Source organism: Ictidomys tridecemlineatus, chromosome 5, assembly GCF_052094955.1.
Source record: "Ictidomys tridecemlineatus isolate mIctTri1 chromosome 5, mIctTri1.hap1, whole genome shotgun sequence".
In the NCBI taxonomy this organism is placed as follows: domain Eukaryota; kingdom Metazoa; phylum Chordata; class Mammalia; order Rodentia; family Sciuridae; genus Ictidomys; species Ictidomys tridecemlineatus.
The window spans coordinates 178,264,342-178,289,661 of NC_135481.1; the positions used below are offsets into that span (position 1 = coordinate 178,264,342).

At 45.4% G+C, this 25,320-nt stretch overlaps 1 protein-coding gene across 3 annotated transcripts; it reads right to left on the reverse strand.

The window, feature by feature from the left end:
* On the reverse strand, positions 1-24,804 carry Ggt7 (gamma-glutamyltransferase 7). Of its 3 annotated transcripts, XM_005329904.5 has the most exons (15): positions 24,587-24,804; positions 17,375-17,610; positions 16,691-16,842; positions 15,136-15,253; positions 13,976-14,043; positions 13,691-13,764; positions 13,211-13,407; positions 10,497-10,584; positions 8,593-8,720; positions 8,332-8,420; positions 6,818-6,967; positions 6,580-6,697; positions 5,684-5,821; positions 4,397-4,496; positions 1-715 (listed from the first exon to the last, which is right to left on the reverse strand). In XM_005329904.5, exons 1-15 carry the CDS (start codon positions 24,753-24,755, stop codon positions 552-554), a joined length of 1,989 nt encoding a protein of 662 aa, XP_005329961.2. In that variant the 5' UTR covers positions 24,756-24,804; the 3' UTR covers positions 1-551. The 3 variants fall into 3 exon arrangements, with proteins under 3 accessions (XP_005329961.2, XP_021585247.2, XP_040130179.2); XM_021729572.3 differs by lacking the exons at positions 13,211-13,407; positions 13,691-13,764; positions 13,976-14,043; XM_040274245.2 differs by lacking the exons at positions 16,691-16,842; positions 17,375-17,610; positions 24,587-24,804 and having other exon boundaries at positions 13,976-14,085.
* Positions 24,805-25,320: the final 516 nt, after the last annotated feature.

Below are 25,320 nucleotides of genomic sequence, written 5' to 3' on the forward strand. Positions count from 1 at the left end.
TAAGCAATATTCTTTCTTTAATTTCCCTTTGCAAATGGAAGCCCCTGAGCTGGTCCCCACCCCCACCCCTACCCCACACCCCGGGGACCCCCAGATGCAAGGTCCCCACCTCAACCTGGTAGGAGGAGAGGATTACTTTCTTCCCACGATGGTCCATTTAAAAAAATCCTAATCATTTAAGAAATGAGGCTGGGAACAGGATAAAGGAGCTGGAAGACAAGGCCCAGGTCAGGATAGTCTGTAGATGTTAGGGTTATAACACCCTTGAGAAGGGTTTGCAAGCATATCCCTAAGCTCAGAGCCAGCATGGCTAAAAGAAGAGAGGAGAAAGACCCCTCAAGGTCCCCTGCCTAGTCGTGGACACTGACATTAACTACCACCACCACCACAGGCCTCATGATGGAGAATTTTTCAATTACTCTGGGATAGGGTTTGCTAAGCATTCCCTCTGGCCCCTAATCTGGGGTCCCCCTGAGACCAAACTTGGGAGAAGGAAGGACTCTGGGAACATGCAAAGGTGGGGAGCAGAGACCCCGCCCCACCCCGCTGCTCTACAGGATGGTGGCTCCAGCTGCATCTGGGCTCCGCGGGTCCTTCACACCGATGATGAAGTTGTTGGTTCTCCGACTGCCATGGACCCAGGATAAGACATCTACCTTCTCCACGTGGTGACCCCTGGCTTCCAGGAATTCTATCTCTTCCTCTGTGAACTCACCTGAAAACCATCCCCAACATACACACATTTAGAGTGTTCAGAGCACGGGCTAAGGAGACCTACAGCGGATTTGAGTCCTGGTCTTGGGTGTTCCTGCATGACGTTGGGCAAACTGTTTCACCTCTCCGAGCCTCAGTATCCTCATGTACAGAATGGGGGATAATAAAAGAGTCAGCACATGAAATTGTTTCAGGGATTAAAGGAGAGAATGCACAGGAAGCTCAGAGCCTTGTTTACAGCAAGTGATTGAAAATGTAGTCATTCTCAATATTGGAAAAAGGACTCTGAGGGTCTTCATCTCCACCTGCATAGTCCAAGCTGCCATCACTATTTGCCAGGATTACAGCACAGTCTTTTAACTGCCCCCCACCCACCCAGCTTCCAGTCCTGTCTTCCCTTCAGTCTCTTCACACAGTACCCAAAGGGATCCTTTAGAACACTGGTCAGACCTTGTTAATCCCCTAAAACACTCCACCAACCAGGCTTAGTGGGACATGCCCATAATCCCAGTGATTTGGGAGGCTGAGGCAGAAGGATCATAGATTCAAGGCAAGCCTTAGCACTTAGTTAAGTCCTTAGCAACTTAAAGAAACCCTGTCTCAAAAAATACAAAAGGCTTGGGATATAACTCAGCAGTAAAGCACCCCTGGGGTCAATACCAAGTGCCACAAAAACAAAATATTCTACCAGGTTTGATGGACCTAGAATAAAATCCAAAGTCCTTATCAAGGCCTCTAAAGCACAACATTATCTAGGACCTTGCTACCTCTCTAAATTATTATTTATTCCTTCTATTCTCCACCTTACTTTATTCCAAACACACTGGCTTCCTTGCTGTCCCTAAAGTAGATCAAACATGCTCCTACCTGAGGAATTTTGCACTTCTTGTTCTTTCTGCCTGGTCTGCTTTCCTTTTAGATGGTTTCAAAGCTGGCTTCCTTTCTTTATTCCAGTCTTTGGTCAAAAGGCACTTCTTTGAGAAGCACTTAATGTGTGTCAGGCTTTATGCTGACCATTACCTAGAATAGCAGTCCCTGCCAACTTTACCTTGCTTTGTTTTCTTTCAAAGTATACATATTATATACTTTGTATTTGTTTATTTATTGGCTTTGTCTCCCCCCCACTAGATTAAAATTTTTTGAAGATAGGGTCGTTATCTTGTTTGCTATTGCTCCCCATTGCCTGGACAGAGTCAGTACCTAGTAAAAGTTAAGCAGGTATTTACCAGATAGAGGTGTTTGCTCCTATCCTCTTGCATAAGTTCAGGTTCTCATCATCTCTCACCTGAGCCATACCCAAGCTCCTTCTTGTATTTCCTCAACTTACTTTCTCTTCCCTTCAATCCATCTGCCCTATTCAATTGGATAGTCGTGCCCTCCTCCTCATCTTCCTCTTCTTCTTTTTTACAGCACTAAGGGTTGAATCCAAGGACACTCTATCACTGAGCTACATCCCCAATCTCTCCCACCTTTTTTCTTAAATTCTGAGACAAAGTCTTGCTACGTTGCTGAGGCTGGCCTTGAACTTTCAATCCTCCTGCCTCAGCCTCCCAAATTGCTGTGATTATAGGTGGGCACCACAATGCCCAGCAAATCTGTGCTTCTTAACATTGCCCTCCATGATAAGCCTTGTTAACTTCACCTCCCAATGCTCTTCTATAAAGATCTGGTCTGCTTATTTCTCCAGATAGAATGAGTTTAGGTAGTTTTTGAGATAAAAGACACATTATTGAATAATATTAAATCATCTAGTCAGAAATTTGTTCACTCATGGTTCATTTTCAATCTTTTTGATTATGGCAAGGACCAAGTTTCAGTTTGGCCTCTGAATAGTCTAATTTCCCTTTTAACATAGAAAGCAGGTCTCAGAGCCTTCTGCAGGTAATAATATCTACCTAAAACCTAAAAATATTTGATTTTTAAAATAGCTATTTATTATCTATTTGTGACAAATGATGCTATTTTTCTAATTTTGATTGAATTTTTTAAAAAAGAATCTCTCTGTGTTAATAAGTTTTACTTAAAACACATTTGGGTCAAAAACAAGTCCATTTATACATATGTATTATGTAAATAACGGTTTAGACCACATATAAATGTGGCCAAAGTCATGTGGCCAAAGTCGTGAAAGTGCTAAGTAAATCCAGGAGTTTGGGAAATGACTGGACTCCTGGCTGCACTCTAAACTATTCTTTCTGTTTTTTTTTTTTCCAGGTTATTCCTTCTTTCCAGAATCCCTTCATCTCCACATGCCAATTTCCTGCTCATACTTCAGGGCTCAGCCAGTTGTTACCTCCTCCATAAAGCCTTCCTCGGATCTCAGGTGGCTAAATGTTTCTTTTCCCAGAACCCCTCACTTGATATTCTTTTCCCAGAACCCCACCCTTCTAAGACTGTGCAAGGGATGAGCTACCATAAGTAACTTAGCATGCCACCTTATACTTAGTAGAGACTAGCAGAATAAAGTTGAATAAAGTTCAGTTTCAAGAGTCTCCTTCATGCATCAGTTTCGGTTTGATATCACTGACCAACTATAGGGTCTGACTGCAGATGACCTAGGACTGTGCTTTTAACATGCTTCAAGTGCAGGAGATATTAAGGGCCAGGCAGTAAAGAAGCAGAGTCCAGGCAGTAAAGAAGCAGCAGTTTGTTCTAATATCACTTCTGCCACTTGCTGGTTGATCTTTGACTAGTTTATAACTTCTGTAAGCCTCAGTTTCTTTATCTGCAAAATGGAGATAATACTGAACAAACAAAAATTATATCTTGATCAATTCTCAATCCCTTTTGGACTAGCATAGTACATGGTTGGTTATAATAAAACTCCTCAAAGATGCACACATTTTCCTATTTACAAAATTAAGCTGCATCCAAAATTAAGCCCTTGTTCTTAGAGGCAAGTCAATCTTCTCACCATAAATCTAGAAGGTCCTTGCCCACATCTCTTCTCTCATTTCATTCTCACTGAGGTTGGTGTTTGTTTTTGTTTTTGTTTTTTTTAGTTGTTGATGGACCTGTATTTTTTTTATTTATTTATACGTGGTGCTGAGAATGGAACCCATTGCCTCACACATGCAAGGCAAGTGCTCTATACTTAATCACAACCCCATCCCAGGTTGGTCTTCTTTTTATTCCTCAAACACACCAAGCCCATTTCTGCTGAGTTCTCTGCACTTGTCCTCTTGGCCTACAAAGCTTTGCCTCAGTTCTTTGCCTGGTGGGCTCTTTCTCACTCTTCAGATCTCAGCTTAGATATCACCTGGTCACTGAGTCAGCCCTGTTATATCATTCTGTTTTAATGCTCAGCTGGGTATTTATTTTACTCTCCCTTATCTCTTTGATTATTTCCCCATCTGCTTACAAATGCACTATCTCTAAAACCTAGAATGATGTCTGGCACACAGCAGGTGTTCAATGCAAACTAAGGTATGAACGAAGGTTTGCAGAATGAACAACTATACCTTATTTTACAAATGAGAACACCAAGGCTCAGAGATGAAAAATGGACCTCTCAAGGACACAAAGGAAATAGCAAGATGGTTCCAGTCCCTAGATCTTTCATTACTTTAACAGGAAGTTGTGGAAAGAAACCAAACTTTGGCAAGAAGGAAACTGGTGCTGATCAAGGTAGGGGAAACCTGTCTCTGTGGCCACCCCACGGGAGTCTCTGCTCTGCACTCACTGTCCACCTGCAGGAGGTTGGACTGCAGGTCTGGGTGAAGGCGGCCTCGGGCCAGGCTGTCACTCAGGTTCCGGTTCAAGGTCAGGACATTCAGCAGTACCTGTAGGTAGCCAAGGAGCAGAAAAATCAGGGCTGTCCCAGGGGTGATGAACCAGGCAGGGCTCCCCAGCTCTCACCCTTGATCCAGACTCTTTAGTCTTTAGAACCCTCACACCAGGTGTGTCATCTGGGCTTCTCAACAACCCTGAAACCAGACAGGCAGGCCTGTGATAACTATCCCTGCTTCATAGAGGAGGAAACTGAAGGCCAGAGAACGAGAGTGATTCACTGAAGAGTTTAGAGGAAGCCAGGGAAGAGGGACCCTCCCCTTTAAATCTAGCTCAGAGCTTCCCTCCCTTCTCTCTGGATAGGGCAGGATTAACAGCTAGAGGTGATTTAAGGTACACATTTGTACTTTCAGTTTAGTGGTTAGGAGCGTGAGTAGACTCTGGATCTGAACTACCTGTCCACCCTTGCTAGTTGAAGGAACTTAACTTCTTAACCTTTCCAGTTCCAATTTCTTCATTTATAAAATAGAAATAAGCCTTTTTCCAGAGTTGGGAAGGTTAAAAGTACTCAGCACTTTGTAAGAACTCTATAAATATTAACTATTTTATTATTTCTACTTTATAGAGGATGATACTGAAGTTCAGAGAGGTTAAGTGAACTTCCTAGCATCACACAGTTGGAAACTGGCAACACTTGGACTAGAACCCACGGGAGTCTAATTCCAAAATTAACTTGTCACCTCCCAAAACAATATGCCTGGCACATATAACAGGAGCTCAAGACATTCAAGGAACTGTCCTGAGGTATTCTGGAGAGTAGTGGCCCTTCCGTTTAAAATCAGACTCTAAAAATTTTTTTTAAAAATAAAAATAAATAATAAAAACAGATTAAAAAACCCCCCAGACTCTAAAGAGGCTGGTTATCTATTTAGATGCAAGGTAGAGAAATGATGGGAATTGAGGTTCACAGAACACAGGTGGCCCAGATGCTATATCACTTTTCAATTCTATTGGCCCTGCGATTTCCCTTGCAACCTGGAAAGACAGGGGCTGCTGGGCCCATTTTCACTAAGAAACTCAGCACGGTCTATTTGTGCCCATGATGGGCCAGGCACAAAGCAATTCAGTTCAAGTTTGCTGTGTAAGGGATGGAGAAACAAGTCAGAGATAGAAGGGGCATCACAGCCCAGGCCACAGCTGGTTCCTGACTGCAAAAGGCCCATAAAGAAAGAAACCTCACCTGGGTCAGACCACTGAGGCCCCGGGCAGCTCCGTTGGCCCCCAGGGCAAGGTAGGTCCCACAGAGCCCCTCTGCCGGTCGGACCACAGTGGGCAGCAGGAAAGAGAGTGGCCGCTTCCCTGGCTGCACTGAGTTCTCCTGTTGTTGGAGGGCAGAGACGGCAAAGGAGGTGTCGGATGAGGCAAGGGCCATTCCACCACTCTTCCTACTCCTCTCCTTCTTTGCATGATCTACAGGAAAGGGGGACTGTTTCCCTCCAGGCAACAGTATGCTGTCTGTGAAAGGGAAGGGGTCCCTGGATGGCTAGGGTGGATAAGGTGGAAAAATAAGAGGACCCATTGAGCTGTGAGGCTGCTATAGATGGCAGGGAAAAGAACCAAGACAAAAAGATGGCGACAGGAAAGCAGAGTAGAATCCCCACTGGATCACCTCTAGGTGTCTTTGCCCTGCCAGGCATCTTATACAGTGTAAGAGTGCTGGTCTCCAGCTAGAACAATAACTTCTAATTCCTTCCTCCTTGGGTTCTTCTTTGGTTCTCAATCATTGGGCTGAGCCCCACCAGCTCAGTATCATGGTGTTATAGACCACTAGTGCTGGAAAGAACCCAAATCATTAAATTAGAGCCAATATCCTCATTGTATAGGTGAACAAAATGAGGTCCAGAGATGGGCAAGACTTTCCCTGGGTTGCAGAGTAAGAGAGTGGCAGAATGAGATAAGGGTTCTTCTGACCCACCAGAATCCATGCTTCAGAATGAGCAGGACTAGGGATGAAGTGGATATCTTGTTTCCTTATAATAGAATTTCCTAGGGGAAATAGGGAGGAAGAAGCAACTATACAGCTGTACCTCCTACCTAGCCTCAGAGTCCCCATAGAGGAGAGAAGCAAGACCCTACCAGGTTGGGTGCAGAATGGTTAGCAGTTCTGTTGGGCCAGGAGAAGTCCAGCATCTGACTGTTGAGCAGGATCCCCGAGGGGGTGATGAGGCCACTGCCAAAGGGCCGGTTCAGGGAACTGGGGACAGAGATGGGGTCAGATGAGCTCTGTGACTACCTTCACTTCTTCCCAGACCCCACCAGCACCACCCGGTCCAAATGATCTTTTGTTACAGGTTCTAAGTCTGAGCTGGCATACCTGACCATTGCCACGATGAAGTCATCAGGGCCCATAATCAGCACCTGGGCAGCGGTGGGAGCCCCATCAAGCTCATAGACAGGCAGGAGAGGGGCAGGGGCTGCCTGAGAATCATTGATGTGGCCCCGGAAGTAGGCAGCCTCCACCTTGCTAAAAAGACAAGGAGTGGGGGATGAGCATACAACAAGCTTTCAATACACCCCAACTACCTGTGATGTTTATGTGATTATTTTATTAAATCTCCTTTCCTCACTGGACTACTAGGCCTATGAGGGTAGAAGCTCACTTACTGCTGAGTAATTGAACTGAATAGATTTATTTAGGTATTATTCAGATTCTTTTCTAAAATTAATTTTTTTTCCTTTTTTTTTTTTTTTTGGTACTGGGGACAGAACCCAGGGATGTTTTTACACTGGGGATGTTTTACATCCCCAGATATTTTTATTTTTTATTTTGAGACACGGTAACACTGAGTTGCTTAAAATCTCAGGAAATTGCTGAGGCTGACTTTGAACTTGTGATCCTCCTGCTCCAACATCCCGAGTTGCTGGAATTACAGGCATGGGCCACCATGCCCCCCAGGACTCCAGACTTTTTAAAGTTCAAGTGATGGTTTCTCAGATTACTATTATTAACTGTGTGTTGGGTTATTCATAATGATTAGAGAATAATAAGTTACCAAGGATTATTGAAGACATTCGTTCAGTTTTCAACCAAGAAGGATGGTGACCATGCAGTATAGGAACCTGGGGCTTGGTTTCAGATAGCTGGGAGGGGAAACCTTGGTTTTTATGCTTTTATCCCAGTGACCATGATGTGGTTATTGTTTCTGAATGCTGCTCTTTTTGCCTTTTTTTTTTCCTGGATAAGTGATGTTAACTTTTTAATTTGACAGATAAAATTGTATGCATTTGTCATGTCTGATATGATTTTTTAAATTGGTGCATCATAGATTTACATAATAATGGGATTCATTGTGATACGTTCATACATACACAACCCATAATTTAACTTGATGGGTTTTTGTTTTGTTTTTTTTGTGTGGTGAGTACTGGGGATAGTACCACATGCTAAGCAAATGCTCTAACACTGAACTATATCCTCAGTCTTTTTTAAACTTCATTTTTAAACTTTTGTTAATTGGTTTGTTTTCTTTCTTTTTTTTTTTTGTACCAAAGATGGAATCCAGGGGCTTTACCACTGAGCTACATATATCCCCAGCCCATTTTACTTTTTATTTTGAGACAGAATCTCACTAAATTACTTAGGTCTTGCTAATTTGCTTAGGATGGTCTCAAACTTTCGATCCTTCTGCCTGGGCCTCCACAGTAACTGAGTCTACTGGTGAGTGCTACCATGCCCAGCTCACTAGACACCTTTGCCTGGAGAGGCAAAGGTGACCAGTGTCAGATCGTGAGTTGGGGTTCAGCTGAAACTGACCTGGAACTTCACTGGATCCTTTCCCCAAACCCACTACCACCTCACACCCTTTGGAATCCTGCCCCAAGACCTACCTGAGCATGTCATCCATGCTCTCAGTGATGGTAGAATCATAGATGGGATCTCCCAGTCTGCTGGCCAGGGCTAATGCAATCTTCAAGGTCTGAAAACACAGCAAGGATATGGAAGAGGCTGCCAGGCCCCTTTATGCAGCCCCATCTAGGGATCCTCATGTGAAAGAAAACTAAGGTGATTTAGTCCTCCCTCAAGGCAGTAACCCCTCTTGCCATCCCTAGTGTCCCCAAACCCAGGTGAGATGGAGAGGCTGGCTTTACCTCTGCCACCCAGTGAAGAGCCTGTTCCCGAGATACCAGGCTGGTGAGATTGAAGCCCTCAAGGATGTTCAGAGCACTGATGATGGCAGGGCCTGTGTGTGGGGGTGGAGGACTCAGAACCAGGTGGCCTGAAAGGACAAGAAATAACCAAAGAGCAAGGGAGGGGTCAAGTCATCTTCACATTCCACATTCCAGCTGCACATCCCATTATCGCATGCTCTGAGACCACTGCACTGAGCCCCCTCATCAGATAAGGAAACAGAAGCATTAAGACGAAGGGACCCACTCAAGTTCACATGCCAAGTTGAAGGCAGAGCCAGGACTTGAACTGAGAATACTGGTCTTCAGTTTCCTCTGCTGTATGAGATAACTAAGGCTTAAGAGACTGTGACTTGCCCAGAGTCACATTGTAGGCGATTTTCAGGGCAGGGACAGATAGTGAGATGTCCAGATTCCTAGCCACAGTGTGTTTCCTTTCTGCTCCTCCCACAGGCCAGAATAGTATCCAGGGCTCCTAATGGTCCAACTCAACCTGAAACTCCTTGGAGCAGGAGCCTCCTCTTCCTCCTGTTATTAAATGTTTGGACATCAAAGGAATAAAGGAATAATAATACCTGACAAATAATACCAACATTAACTAATTGACCCATTTAATCCTTACAATAGGAACTGTTATCACCCCAATTTTATAGGTACAGAAACTGTGACACAGAGAGGCAACTGGCCCAAGGTTATAGGAGACAAGGGAAATCCAGAGCACTCAAGGCACTGGCATTGCTGAGACAACTCAGGCTGGGGAGGGAAAATAGAAAGTCCAGTGCACTCCATGCCCACTCTGATCAAGGCACCTTCCTGCACCATCTCATCAAATCCTCACAGGCACCCTGAGATCATCCCCATTTTAAGGAGTGAACCAAGGTTGGAAAGTGGAAAGTGACAAGTTTGAGGCAAATGGTACTCAAACCCAGATCTTTCTGTTTCCAGAGCTACACTCTTTCCTCTACTTCATATAACATTGTTTCCAGCAGAGGAATCAGGTAAGAGATTGAGACCTGAAACTTGAATTCAGAAGTAGCCTCTTCTGAGGCTTGAAGTGATCTTGCCCTCCCAGAAGGGAAAGAACCCGAGAACTTCTGAAGGACCCAAAACCTACCACTGTGGGCTCAGAAAACATCATCCATGTCATAATTCAGCTTTCTGGATTTCTTATTGGTTTTCTTGAATTTGCAGGCTGAATTCCTTTCCCTTCCTAGGACTGTTTTCTTTTGGTACATGAGGGACCAGGTTTGTGACTCTCATGAAGGGTTCATTCGACCTGAAGCCTAGATGGACTTCCGTCTTATGAATTCTTTTATTTTTTTAATTTATATTTTTTGGCACCAGGGATTAAACCCAAGAGCCACATCGACAGCCCTTTTTTATTTTTTTATTTTGAGACAGAGTCTCACTAGGTTGCTTAGAGCCTTGCTAAGTTGCTGAGGCTGGCTTTGAATCTACGATCCTCCTGCCTCAGACTCCTGTGCCACTGGGATTACAGGTGTGTGCCACTACGCCAGGCAAATTCTTCTTACGAAGAACAGGGCAGTAAGAATGGGGCTGGGGCTAGGGTTGAGGCAACATAGTGCCCAAATCCAGAAAACAGATATTTAGAACCCCAACTTTCAGATCTGAGCCTTTGGCTAGATGAATCCCCCCCATTGTTAAAATAATTAGGTTAAATGATGCCATGATTATTTCAGAAGATGAGTTGGCTCTGGTTTGCTTCAACAGCTGGCTGCCCAGGCATTTCACTGACTCAGTTTCTCTCCTGTAGATTGGAGAGAAATTTTCAGGCCAAAAGGATATGGCCTTGGACTGGGATGCTTCTCTTGAGTGGGGACCCTGAAAGTTGGGGGAGAAGTCACCTCTGTACACCCCACACACAGGCTTCTCCACAAGGGCACTGTAGTTGCTGAAGTCCTCTTCAGTTATGACGCCCCCTGCATGCTGAGCCTGGAGGAGAGAAAATGACCACCCACCACTGTGAGCACGTGGCTTGGCCTATAACACACATCTGAATCACAAACAAATTGACTGTTCACAACTTTTATGCCTCATGGCCTTGAAGAACCCCATAAGTCCTAAGTACCATAGGAAGAAGGAGAAAAGCATGAACACCAAGCACCTCCTATGTGCCAGCCATGGTGCTAGATATATTCCATGAGGGACCTCTTTAGCTTGGTATTCTAGTCCCTTCCTGCTTCTCCCACTTCATGTCCTGCTGTTCTTCAGTGAGATCTACACAGCTGCAGAGTGACCTGAAGGTCCTGAACTCTACCCCCAAGTCTTTTCAAGTGCTGCCCTCTTAGACTCTGTAAAAGGAAGACTTACCCTTACAGCAGCACTTACCTAGGAGATATCAAAATGAATTCTACATCTCATTACAACCAATTAAAATCACTACAAAACCAAGAACTTTTTTGGAGGGGGAGGGGTGCCAGGGATTGAACCCAGGGGCACTTACCCCAGCCCTTTTTATTTTTTTTAAATATTTATTTATTTATTTATTTTTTAGTTCTCGGCGGACACAACATCTTTGTTTGTATGTGGTGCTGAGGATCGAACCTGGGCTGCACGCATGCCAGGCGAGCGCGCTACTGCTTGAGCCACATCCCCAGCCCCTCTTTTTATTTTTTAGGATGCTTAGGGCCTCACTAAATTGTTAGAGGCTAGCTTTGAACTTGTGATCCTCCTGCCTCAGCCTCCCATGCCTGAGGGATTATAGGCATGTGCCACTGTACCCAGCTAAAACCATAAACTGTGAATGACCCCAGTAAGTCTGACCCTGTGTGTCTCATTGTCAGGAAAACTCGTTCCTAACCAATGAACCAATCTGGTACAAACCAGCAGGCTCATTCCATTCTAACAGTGTGCTAACTGTTAATCTTAAATTAGTACTACTATGAATCTTCTCCTTTTTTTAAACTTTTTTTTTAGTACCTGAAACCTTTGATTTCTCTAACTTCTGAGTGAACTACATATTGAATTTCTTGGTTACCATGTGTTCCTTTGTCTGACAAGATAATAAACTCAACTTGGGTTTTTTTCTTTTAAAACCCTGATGGTCTTTAAGTTAGAGACTCCTGCATGCCCTTCTCCACCTCTGGGTAAGGATGTGTGATCCAGATGTGGTCAATCAGAGCATTCCTTTCTATGTCACAGTGATTAGTTTGGGAATTGTCATGTACCTGTAACAAGCCAATGAGACACAACCACGAGGCTTTTGCTGGAACTATAAGGAAAGTAAAATACTGTTTCTCTGGGATGGTCTAAGATGGGCTGGTGAGCACAGAGTGTGGATCCAAACTATTGGAAAATATTGGGGAGAGAGAAAGAGACAGAGGCAGATGGACAGACAGACAGATCAAGTTCTGACAATGTGGATGGAGCCCTTGGATCCAGGAGGACCTAAAGCCAGTGTTCTCTTGGACTTTCTAGTTAAGTCCACTTGGGATGGGCTTCTGTCACCACTACCATATCTCCAGTGCCCAGCATAGGGCCTAGCACTGAGCAGACACTCTGTGAATGGTGAATGAATGATACACCTATGTAATTCCCACTGTAATATGGAAGAATTTTATATAAACATCTCCATTACACAGAGGAGATTACCACTGAGTTGCTCCATGCATCCTATTCTTGAACACAGTTTTTCTAGGCGTTTTGGACTGTTGATGATAATTCTCAGAATACACTATTGCCTCAGACTAAATTACTTTGGGGTTGGGTGGTAACCTCCTGTGTCCATCTCCCAGTCCTGACAGTCACCAGTGGAAGAGATGTTTCCCTCAGTCCCTAGAAAAGCCAGAAAGCAAGGAGGATTATGGGCTTAGAGAAACTGAGGCTAATTCTGGGCCTCTACCAGACCTGTGGAAAGCAGGCCAGGCCCCTGAACAGTTAGCAGCAGCGCTGATAAGCCCAAAGGTACCCTCTCAGTCAAGACAGAACATTTATATTGCTCCAGGTTTCTTATGCCCCATCCCAGACAGCCCCTCCAATCCTTAATAACCACTAGTCTGGTTTCTTGTCCTTTTTCATTTCTTTTTGGTTCTCAGGGATCAAACCCAAGGGCATTTAACCACTAAGCCACATCCCCAGCCCTTTTGCAATATTTTATTTAGAGACAGGGTTTCAGTGAGTTGCTTAGGGTCTTGCTAAGTTGCTGAGGCTGGCTTTTAACTTGCAGTCCTCCTACCTCAGTCTTCTGAACTGCTGGGATTACAGGTGTGTGTCACCAACCTTGGCCTGATTTCTTTTGGTACTGAGGGTTTAACCCAGGGGCACTTTACCACTGAGCCATATCCCCAGCCCTTTTTATTTTTTCATTTGAGACAGGGTCTTGCTAAGTTGCTGAGGCTAGTCTCAAACTTGTGATCCTCCTGTCTCAGCCTCTCAAGTTACTGGGATTACAGGTCTGGTTTCTATCACTGGAGGTTAGGTTTGTTTATTTTAGAATTTCAAATACATACAATCAGAATATATATGATAAAAGAAAGGCAGGGAGGGTAGAAAGGGGGAAGAGGGCCTCCCTGCAATAGGGTCCTTGGGGCATACCCCTACCTCCCACCCTCACACTCACCTCAGCCACCATCTCCAGTGTGAGGTTGCCACCGTTGTAGAAGGCAGCAGGGCCAGAAGTGCCAAGTGCATCCAGCACCTCTGCCAGGTCAGGACGACGCATCAGGGAGCCAGGCAGTGGTGGGTGGCCCAAGGGCAGGAATGTCTCCAGGAAGCGCTCAGATGCATTGGGAGGCAGCTGCTCAGCCAAGGCCCGGGCTGGGGGCAGGGATGGGAGGCTGGGCAGGGGGTGCCAAGACTGGGCCAGGTGATTGAAATGCATAATAGATGGGGTGCATGAGGGCTAGTGGCTGGCCCTAAGTGCTCTGGTCCCCCAGGAGCCTATTATAGGGCACAATCTGCCCTTCCAATATTCCCTCATTTGAAGCCTCTCCCAGGTCAGAGTAAGATGGGAAATGGAAGAAGACTGAGGAACAAACTGGAAGAGAGGTTCCCCCCAATCAACTGTGTGCTTTTCCCCCAACCCCCAGACCCCACTGACCTAGATCATGGGTCACGTTGAAACCATCTTGGGCCACAGCTGCAGCGAAGGCCAGGACTTGGGACCATGGCAGCCTGGGGGGGCCGGAGAGCAGGGGGTGGAGGAGGTCCTGGGGGGAGGAGGAGGGGTCCTGGGGGGAGGGGGGTTCCTGGGAAGGAGAGTCCTGGCAAGGGAAGGGGATATTAGGAGGGGGAGTTGGGAAGGGAAGAATCAAGGAAGGCAGGACAAGGCCACCCAAGGAGAGATGCAGGCAGGGGCCCCTGGTCCCCAGGAGAGGGTCATTACCTGCCATAGAGCTGATGAGCTTCATGTAGCCCCTTCACCATTCCGGGGACCCCCACCAAGAGCCCAGGCTGGGCAAGGCGGGCAGGCGAGGGAGAGAGGAGACCAGGTCACTGGAAGGGGGGGGCTGGGCTGAACTCTGCAGAGCCCCAAGCCAGGGATGGCTGGCATAGGGGAGAGACACATGCCAAGTATCCCAGGAGAGGGACAAGCTTTCCCCTGCAGACATCCCTCCCATCTCCCTGAATTTCTATACACAAATGCAGAAAGGCCTTTATTTATCATAGTTGAGGGATTTAATAAATTAAGCAAACCCCATCAAGAGCCAGGATAGAAACAAGTTAGATAGAAATCCATCCACACTGGATTATACCTACCCTTGCCTTTTAAAGTTGTGGACAATATAGCTTCACTTAACTCATTTTCATACTATTAGTGCTCTGAGTTGTGAGAACCCAGGAATGTGTTTGGCTTTTGCCACTGCACTAAATATCTATTTTTTCAAGTTATTCTATTTCCTCTTTTGCTCTCTGAGGACAGTGGATTGCCTCTACCTAGCAGTTCCTCTTACTCTTTCAACATGTTGTAGGCTGGGAAAGTTATAGTCATTAGGCTCAGAGTGTGAAATATTGAGTTTTTTTGTTTGCTTGTTTTGCAGTATTGGGGATTGAATCCAGGGCCTCTCACACTAATCAAGTGCTCTATCACTGAGCTACATCCCCAGCCCCTTTCTTATTTTTATTTTGACACAGGGTCTCACTAAATTTCCAAGGCTCATTTTGAACTTTTGATCCTCTTGCCCCAGCCTCCCTAGTAGCTGAGATTATAGGCATGCATCTTTATACCTAAGGTATAAGTTTTAACACAGGAACTCTGTGACATTTCAAGGTACTTGGTGGCCTTTTTTCCCTCTTCCTATGTTCCAGATGGTAAGATTATCAGAGAAGTAAGATGTTGCAGTATTACCTGCTAAACAACCATCCACAGTTTTTATTTATTATTTTATTTCATGGGAGTTGCCTGCCTCCCTATAGCCTAAGAAGATCCTGTTCAATTCTTTTTCCTAACCCAATGGTAAATACTCAGCAAATTAATGCTTGAGTTAGCAGAAGAGCAATGAAGGAAGACCCCCTTGAGCCCTCGCTTCACAACAGGGTCCCCACCTTGGTTTCCCAGGACCTCTGCAGGGCCTCTTCCCTGAGGGCCCCTGGTGCAGACTCCCGGAAATCAATTAGTTGGCTTTCGTTTCGACGGATGTCATGTACCAGCATTACGCCCCCACTGGAGAGACACAGAAGGGGGAAGGGGATTATAACATGCCGACTTTCTGAATCATTAAACTGCCACCCTTCAATCCCCAGGAGTGAGGGTTATAGGCTCAGTTTGTCATTCTGAGTCAGGAGTTTGAGTCCCCTCCCCAGCAGGGATTCAGCCACCTTAGAAGGGTAGGGAGTGAAATCAAGGGAGTGGGAGACACCCAGAGTTCAAGGACTTCTTTTAGCCTGTTATTAGAGATTTTAATCCCTGCTTAGGGAAACCCAGAGACTGGGAGAGCAGATGTTTTGCTCCTGCCCCCACCCTAGACCAGAGTTGGACCTCTGCCAACTTCCTGCACCTGCCTACTTGGTATCCCTCCCCCAGGACTGAATTATGTAAGGATAGACTGCAAAGCCAAAAGGAGAATTTCTTTGGTAGACCCTGGAGGACTGGTCTTGCAGGAACCAAGATATGGACTTTGTTAGCTTATTCCTTTTCTGTGGTTTTTTTTTTTTTACAACTGAGACAGGGTTACAAACTTAATGCCTGCAGCCAAGTAACAAAATAAGGAAAGCAGGACAGAGAAACAAGAGAAAGTTGTAGGAACTCTGGCAAGGTGGACAGCACCTGCCCCATCATGGGGAACAGCTTCTACTAAGCTCTAGATAATTGTAGCCATGTGGAAAAATGAGCCCAGTGTTATCAGATCTTCTGATTGCTCAAGAGATGTTAGAAATCTAGATTTTTTTTAAAAAAAGAAAATTCTCAATCTTTTAACAACAGCAAACAAGTTTTTTAAAAATTTAAGTGTGCAAACAAGTCATTCTGTGTGCTTGGTGTGGCCCATGGGTGACCAGTTTGTAACTTCGGTTTTAAGAGTTCTCAGCCTAGAGTATATTTTTGGAGGGTGGAGGGTCCATGGCTTTCATTAAACTCACAGGGATTTGTGACCCTAAAACATCACTGCCTTTACTGATGACAGTATACTTCACTGTACACCTCACCTTATAATTTACACGTTTCCTTTTCCAATGTGTGTACGTGTATGTGCGTGTGTGTGTGTGTGTGTGTGTGTGTGTGTGTGTGTGTGTGAAGGGAAGCTCCAGAAACACCTCCAGATTCTCCATATGGTAGCTTTATCCTCTGACTTCAGGGAAAAAAGAGTGACATTTGGTGTAGAAAGAAAAAAAAAATGCAGGGCTGGGACTATAGTTCAGTAGTAGAGCATTTGCCTTCCAAGTGTGAGGCACTGGGTTCGATCCTCAGCACCACATAAAAATAAATAAATTAAATAAAGGTATTGTGTCCATCTACAATTAAATATTTTTAAAAGAAAGAAAAAAATGCAAGGAGTTGGGGCTCAGCCTTCCCTCTATTCAAACTGGGAGACCAACGGCATGAAGTCTACAGACCAAAAGACAAGAAGTAGGCCAGGGTGACCCAGGGCTGGGAGCTCCTTACCCGCCTAAGCCAGAACTGTGTGGAGCCACGATCCCTAAACACAAGGCTGCTGCTACAGCTGCATCCACGGAAGATCCCTGTTTACTGAGCACCTCCATGCCCAGTGATGTGCATTGAGCAGCATCAGTCACCACAGCACCCTGCTGGAAGATCTGGGAGGGGAGATAGGAAGGGGCAGTAGGAGCCATCCAGGAACCCTGGAACCTCTACAGGAGCTAGGGCATGCATGCAAGCCTTGCCCTCTGCTGTCTGCCCTCCTGTAGTTATAGAGATTGAACTTCAGGGGGCTCTACCACTGAGCTACAAAACCATCCCTTTTTATTTTTCGTCTGGGTCTCGCTTTGTTGCCCGGACTGGCCTTGAACTTACGATTGACCAGCCGCAGCCTCCCGAGTCGCTAGAATTAAAGCCATTTGCTCCTCTTGTCACCTTGACTCTTCCTTATGATGCCCACCTCACTGCCCCAAATGACTCCTACGTGATGGAGTCTCTTCTTTGTTCTATCCCGCTCCCGTCCCACAATTCTTCCCTTTAGGACCTTCCTCTCCCAAGTCATCACCCTCTCGCCTTCCTAGTTCCCGGCCCCATTCCACCACTCAGTCATTCCCCAGTTCGAACAGCCCCCTCAAGCATATCCTCACTCTCTCCTCCCCAGTGCCCTCTCTGCCCAAATGCCCCTCTCACCTGGGGGTCCCCGAAGTAGATTTGCATGACCAGCGCCACAGTGACGCCGGTAGCGAAGGTGAGGCAGGCAGTGACGATGACCGTAAGCCCATCTTGGCGGCAAGAGCACTCGGCCGCTGCCGCGGAAAATGGGTCCTTGCGAGTCTCTCTTAGCGGTGACCCGTCCTGGCTGCCCATCTCCGACGACGACGATGGCAGCCGTTGCAGTCGCGCCGACTTCAGGAAGGAATCCGGGTCTGCAGGAAGACGGGGACAAAGGTTGGTCTGGGCGTCTCCTACCTGGCCCTGCCTGCGGTCCCCCCTGCCTTGCCCCTTCAACACAAACCCCACTGGCCAGCCCTGCTCGCTTTTGGTCTCTGGGACCACTCCAGGGCTGGCAGGGACTGTGGTCCCAGGTTAGAAAGAGACAGAGACCCTCAATTGGGCAGCTGAGAGAGACTGCATTGCTTCTTGAGTGATACCTAGGTCAAATTTTCTGTGATCCTGAACAAGGACTGAGAACGCTTTGGGAGAGGGGGTGGATCGGTTCAGCCCTCTCTGGAAACCAGATCCTGCCCCAGTTAGGGCCCAGCCTTGTGTATAAGGAGGCAGTTATCAGGCAGGACCCTGGTTTCCAACATTGCTCCAGTTATCTACATATTCAACAACTATGTGTCTGGCCCTATGCTAGATGCTAAGGGGAGAGGAAAAGACAGTTCCTGTCTTCATAGAGTTCATGGACCTGTGGAGGAAAAATGCAATAAACAAGTAAACAAAGCACTACATTATTACAAGTTGTGGCAGGTGCTACGAAGAAAAATAAGGATGAAATGATAGAGCATGGGCTGGGGATGTGTCTTACTGTTAGAGTACTTGCCCTGGTATGATAGAGGCCCTGGGTTTGATCCAAGCCCTGCAGGAAAGAGGGGCAGGGTGAGGAGAGAGAAGAAAGTGGGCAAGGGGGAAAGAGACTGTTGATTGGGGGAGACTGCTACCTGGGTAAATCAGAGAAGGGAGGAGGTGGTTTTAAGCAGAGAACTGAGCGATAAGGAGTCAGTCACTCTTAGAGCACTGGGTTTGTATGTGGAATGTTCCTGAGGGATCAACAAGACCCTAATGTGGGAATGAACTTGGTACATTAGAAAACAACATCAAACAAAACAAACAAACAAAAACCAAGGCCTGGGTGGCTCTAGTGTAGCAGGAAAGGAAAAGAATAGTAAGGAGAGAGTGTAGGCTCCATAGGCTGGGCCCTCGGTGCCTCCTGAAAAACTTGGATTTTACCCTGTATTATGGGAGGTCACTGGACAGTTTTAAGCAAGAACATGAAGTAATCAGTTTTGTGATTTTAAATGATCAATCTGGGAATTGGGGACAAAGCTCACTTACCTAGCATGTGCAAGGCCCTAAGTTCTATCCCCAGCAATGGGGGAAAAAAATCCCTCTGGCTGCTGTATGGAATAGATTGGAGGATAGTAAGAATGAAGTCAGAGAAGAACTGAAAGCCACTTACTTGCTGAGTGACTATGGACACATAACTTCATGTCATGGGCCTTACCTTTCTCATACTGGTAATAGAAGTAATCCCTAACAGGTGGGATGTGTGATAAATACCAAGTGCACCATAGCTATACTGTAGTTAAGAATTGTTGTTATTTCCATTCCTTTCCTACCTTGACCAGAGCTAAGACCCTCTTCCATCTCATAGTTCTGCCCTCTGGATGCTGCTGTCCTTGAACCCAAGTGCCTAAATGGTCAAAAAGTCCTGAATGTTTGTGAACAATAAAGAATTAGCTGGGGGTTGGGGTTGTGGCTCTGTGGTAGAGTGCTTGCCTAGCATGGGGAACAGGGTTCAACCCCCAGCACCACATAAAAATAAAAAATAAAATAAAGATATTAAAAAAAAAGAATTAGCTGGTACCTTCACCTTAGCACCTTACTATATTCACATTTTAAGAGTTTATTCATTCAACAATTATTATTTTTTAAGATATTTATTTTTTAGCTGTAATTTACCACAATATCTTTGTTTTATTTATTTATTTTATGTGGTGCTGAGGATCAAACCTAGGGCCTCGCACATGTTAGGCAACCACTCTACCACTGAGCCACAACCCCAGCCCTCAACAATTATTTTTTAGACTTTTTTTATTGTTTTAGGGGCAGTGTCTCATTAGGTCTTCAAAGTTGTGGGCTCATGTGATCCTCCCTTCCTGAATAGCTGAGACTCCAGGTATGTGACACCATTCCCAGGACTAGGAGTATAATGCCTTTAAAAGTTTGTGTTATGGGCTGGGATTATGGCTCACTGGTAGAGCACTTGCCTAGCATGTATGAAGCACTGGGTTTGATTCTCAGCACCGCATATAAATAAATAAATTAAATAAAGGTTCATTGACAAATAAAAAATATTTTTAAAAAGTTTTGTGTTATCATATTAAATATCAACTTATAATTTCCTGTTTAAGATACTATCATGGACTGGGCACAGTGTCTCATGCCTAAAATCTCAGCAGCTCAGGAGGCTGAGACAGGAGAATCGAAAGTTTGAGGCTAGCTACAGCAACTTAGGAAGACCCTGTTTCAAAATAAAAAATAAAAAATGGGCTGGGATGTGTCTCAGTGGTTGAGCCCCCTTGGGTTCAATCCCTGGTACCAAAAAAAAAAAAAAAAAAAAAGTACTATCATGGTTCACTGATCATTGAACCATGAATTAACATGAGACAAAAGATGATTTAAAAAAAAATCCAAGCTTCTTCATTTAGTGTTTAAGGCCCTCCCTGATCCAAACTCTTCTCTGTTATATAAATAAGAAATCACAAATATCAATAAAATGCTGATATAGGCAAGAGATTTTTCAGAATTTATTTATAGGGGTTACTTTGGGAAAAGATACTATAAATGGGAATAAGATGTGATGAAAGAATTTTTTGTTTACCACTTACATATATTTAAAAAACAATACAAATCAGGGTTGGGAGTGTAGCTCAGTGATAGAGTGCTTGCCTAGCATAGGTGAGGTACTGGGTTTGATCCTCAGCACTGCATAAAAATAAATACATAAAATAAAGGTATTGTGTCCATCTACCATTAAAAAATTTAAAAAAAATCAATACATGGGGCTGGGATTGTGGCTCAGAGGTAGTACACTCACCTAGCATGCGTGGGGCACCTGGTTCTATCCTCAGCACCACATAAAAATAAAATAAAGGTATTGTGGCCATCTACAAATAAAAAATATATTTAAAAAATAATACTACTAATTTTATTCATATACAAGACACTGGGAAAAAATTATTTGGAAACAGAAGAAAACAAGTCTCTTAGGAGAAAGATGATGAGTTTCATTTTGAGTAGGACCATAAGGAGCTGCCTAGAGGATAGCTAGCCTAGTAGACATCTACTTTTTAGATGTTTAGATACCATTTCCCAATTTTCTTTTTTTTTTTTTTTTTTTTTTTTTTTAGAACATTTTCCTCATTCCAAGTGATTCCTTTCTGCCCTTCCAGCACTGCCAGCTCAAAGCAACCACTAATCTGCTTTAATATGTTAGATTTGCCTTCTAGAGATTCATATAAGTGGAATCTTACAGTACCCAATTTTCTTTTGAGGAACACCCTCTCCCTTCCCTCAACCAACTCCCTCAACCTCATTCTTGACCAGAGTTAAGAGTGCGATTCAGGTCTTGCCAACCAGAACATGCATCTCTGTATCAGGCCACTAAGACTCAAATTTTGTTTTTTGGTTGGGTTTTTTTGTTTGCTTGTTTGTTTGAGACAGGTTATCACTAAATTGCTGAGATTATAGGTGTGCACCTACCACGCCTGGCCAAACTTTGTTCTTTTGCTAGAACTATTGGGAAAGAAAAAAGTCCTCTTTCTGCATAGGTTGATAAATTGGTAGAATATAAACCTGTAGCTGCTGGGGGCATTTTGCCTCAACAATATGGAATGCTTTCTGACTATGCCCACAAAAACAAAGGCAGAGCAGAAGATCAAAAGTTAAATTCTTTTTTCATTTTTCAGGAGGATCTTGCTATTTTGCCCAGGTTGATCTGGAACTCCTGAGCTGTAGTGATTTTCCCTCCTCAGCTTCCTAAGTAGTTGGGACTACAGGAGTATGCCACCATACTAGGCCTAAATTAATTTATTCTGTAATTTTTTAAAAATATTTTTTAGTTTTGATGGACTTTAATTTTACTTATTTGTATGTGGTGCTGAGAATCGAACCCAGTGCCTCACGCATGCTAGGCGCTACCACTGAGCCACAACCCCAGTCCCTGTAATTTGTTTTTGTTTCTATTTTTGTAGTACTGGGAATTGAACCCAGGGGCACTCTACCACTGAGCTATATCCCCATCCATTTTTATTCTTTATTTTGAGTCAGGGTCTTGATAAATTGCCAAGGTTGGCCTCAAACTTGCAACCCTTTGCCTCAGGCTCTTAAATCACTAGGATTACAGGCATTGCTACTATGTCCATCCTAATTAATCCCTATTTAGGACACTTTAATCCATCTCTGTGTAAAGCCCTATGCTCCTGGACTTCCTGATTATACTATCCAATAAAATTCCTTTTTTTGATGTAACTGTTTTAACTGGGTTTATAACAAAGGAACCTTGAAAAGAGAGGATTATGAATCCATTGTCCAGGAGACACATCTCAGCTAGAGATTCAGGTCATCTCTGGTTTGCTTACTCCCTTAACAGGGAATTTTTGAACCAGGGATTACATGACCAGATGTACAGGATGGTGGATGGATTGGGGTGAGGGCAGAGGCAGGAAGAGTAGCTACAAATCTGAGTAATATAGATCTGAGAGGTTCATAGTTTAGTCCAGTGGTGATGACAGGATGGAGATATAGAACTTGGAAAATACTTAGGAGGAGGAGAGAGCACTTGATCAGCTTTTGGAAGAAATAGGGAGTCCTGGAGAATGGTTAAATGACAGTATTAATTGAGAATGACATTGGAAGAAGAGCAGGTGTGTGGAGAAGAGATGATGAATCCAGCATAGAATATATTCAAGATAAGGCACTTGCAAGATATTTAGAGGCAGATGTCTGGGAGAGGGAGGCACATGTGGGCTTGGAGTACAGGAAAAAGGGAAGGAAAGTATTTCTAGCCTTGGAGAGATCGTTGACTCTCTTTGCTTTGCATAAAGAAAACCGCTGTGGGATGCCTAACACTTGGTTTTGGAGAGTGGCAGAACAGTCGGGCGCAGTAAGATCCTAGCTAAGAAGATGGGACAGTGCCACTAGGTGGCACCATGAGGTTGAGAACATAGGAGGCCATGTTAGCCAGTACTCTGGTCTAGCTGGAAGAAAGAAGCCTAGGAATTTGGAAGCAGGGCTAGGTGACATGGCACTGAAACACTTATACCAATATGATGGCAATGTCCTTGGAATCTACATAACATGTCCCTGGGAACCTTGGTACACAACCTCATCATAAAGTTTAAGTTCCTAGAAGCTTGGTGACCAGGGTGAGGGCACAGTCTGTATTGGCACATCAAGATATTCCCTGAGGTTTTGAAATTCCCTTTCCTGCCATTATTTCATCCGGAGATCTTTTGTTAATTTTTATGTGGTGCTGAGGATCAAACTCAGTGCCTCACACATGCTAGGCAAGCACTCTACCACTCAGCTAGAACCCCAGCCCAACATTTAATAATTATTTATTGAGCCCAACTCTGTGCTGGATGCTGGAGTGGTTAAAACAATCATGATTCCTGCCTGCCCTCAGACATTGAATAATCACATCATTGCAGAAACAAATAATTGAAGGCTTTTAAAAATGCTAATTTATTTGAGGGGTGGGAGAAGAAAATCAAGAGAGTCTCATCTTTGGGTTAGGAGAGACTGCCATTCTTTGTTGATCTGAAAGAGGAATCTAAGGCCCACTACAGGGGAGGTATGCCTATTGTAACACAATGAGTTGGGGGCAATGCTAGCACCAAAAGCATCATGAAAGACCTGGCTTCAGGCTAGTATCCTCCAAACCACCCCTCTCCCTACTACCTCCTGATTCCAAAGCTACTCCCTCTGGAAAAGAAGTTTCAATCTGCAGTCCTGACATTTGATGTCCCAAATCCTCCATACCCCACTATCCCCTCACACCTATCACAGGTAGAATAGAGTCTAGTCAAGTTGATAGGTGCTATTGGTCAGGGCCAGATGACCAGAAAGTTATGGAGTGGGTGAGAATTGGAGGCTGTCAGACTGGGAGCAGCTATGGAAGGGCCAGACCAGGGAGGGCTGGGCCAGAGAAGCAGTATCTGTCAGGCGGTTAAGGGCTAAGGCTCAAGTGCAGGCACTAGGAGGAAGAGAGGCAGAAGGATGCTCTAATGCCAGGAAATGACGTTGAGGGAAAGAAGGCTGGGGGATGGAGGATGAGAAATGGAAGGGAGAATGGAGCTGGGCCACATGGATAGGACAGAGACCAGTAGGGAAGGAATACTCAGAGAGCTCCTGGTCACCAGGTTTCTCCCAAGCAGGGTCTTGTCCCTCCCTACCCCCATTCCTTGTAGTTTCTGCAGAGGGCTGAGGACACAGGAAGATTCTGAAGATTGCTTCCTAGGGAGCTGAGTACCTAACATCCCAGCCAGATCTATGTCTCCAGTAGGATGAAGTAATCCACAGGACAGAAAAGGTACTCTAGTCCCCAAGGACTTTGAGAGGTCATGCAGTCCATCCCCCTGTCTTCCAATAACCAACATTCCCAGACAGAGGGGAATCATATTCTCTTTATCCCTCCCTGGACATGAAGAGATTCTCAGCAGCTCCCCAGACTCTCTGCTTTCCATAACCCCTGGTCATGGTGAAGTTCTAAAACCTAGATTCTATCCCTCCTGCTGCAGTCTCTGACTTGGTTTCTTCTATCCTGTCCTCTGTGGCTAGAGAAAAGCCTTTTACTGGGTGATCACAGCTGTTCTTTAGGATCTCCCCTCCAGCATTCCTTCCCTGTTGGTTGGTTCTTCCCAGGAGGTAATCCCAATCCCTCCTACTGCAGTCCCTGGCATCAGCTCCCTTGTCGCATCCTATGCCTCCAAGGCAGAAATGCACCCCCTTCCTGACTAGATAATTAACAGAGACAGGGAGAAAGGAGAGGTTCAGGAGGATGGTGGTCCAGAGAATGAACTAAGGATATGGAGGCTGCAAGTGGATGTACTACACAGATGAAGGAGGACCGGGGACTTCCCAAGGGTGGACACGGACGGGGCAAACGGGCCTCACCAGTATCGGGGTCTCCCAGGAAGGCATCCTCGTCCTTGCGTCCCCTCAGCGGAGCGGCAGGCGCCGGCTCATCCTCCGGCAGCCGCGGGAAGCTGGTGATGCTCATGTAGTCTACTGGCGAGTAGGCGCCCAGAGCGCTCTCCTGGCTGGCCTCGCTCTCTGCCGCCATCCTCACTTGCACCCCCTAGCAGCGCAGCGCCTGCCGGAAGTGGCTGCGGCGGGGGTTGGAGGGAGTGCGGGGCGGAGGGCGGGGCCTGAGCCCCTGGACAGCCGGGAGGGGGCGCCCCCTCCCTTGGCAGTGTCCGGGTCTGACTCGCCCCCGCCTGCTTAGAGCTGTCATCCTGCAGTGGGCACGCAGGTGCAGGTGGATGGAGAACCGCGAGGGCGGTGGACCGTTGGGGGAGAGCGTGCAGCACAGTGGACCCAGGCACTTCATGCAACTGCAGGTTCAAAGCCCTTTCTCCTTACTGTCTGAATCCAGCTAGTATTCTCCTCAGAAGCAGACACTTTCCTGGGACCACAGACCTTTTCACTGACTGCAAACACTTCTTTGACCCCAAATTCTGTTTCTGGTCCCAAACTCTTTGGACCCTCCCAAACTCTTCTTAAACTCCAAAGATCCTCCTCTTCCGATCTCAAACTACTCCTTCCACCCTGGACATCTCTTCAACTTCCAATTGTCTTCACCCCACCCCCAGACACCGTTGAAATGCCAGGCCCTACTTTATCCCTAG

Coding starts and splice junctions, on each gene's coding strand:
- Ggt7 (XM_005329904.5), bottom strand. CDS start 24,755: ATGGCGGCAGAGAGCGAGGCCAGCCAGGAGAGCGCTCTGGGCGCCTAC. Junction 6,968..8,331: donor AGCATGGATGACATGCTCAG/GTAGGTCTTGGG, acceptor TTGTCTTTTTAG/CAAGGTGGAGGCTGCCTACT. Junction 4,497..5,683: donor GCCTCAGTGGTCTGACCCAG/GTGAGGTTTCTT, acceptor GGCTACCTACAG/GTACTGCTGAATGTCCTGAC.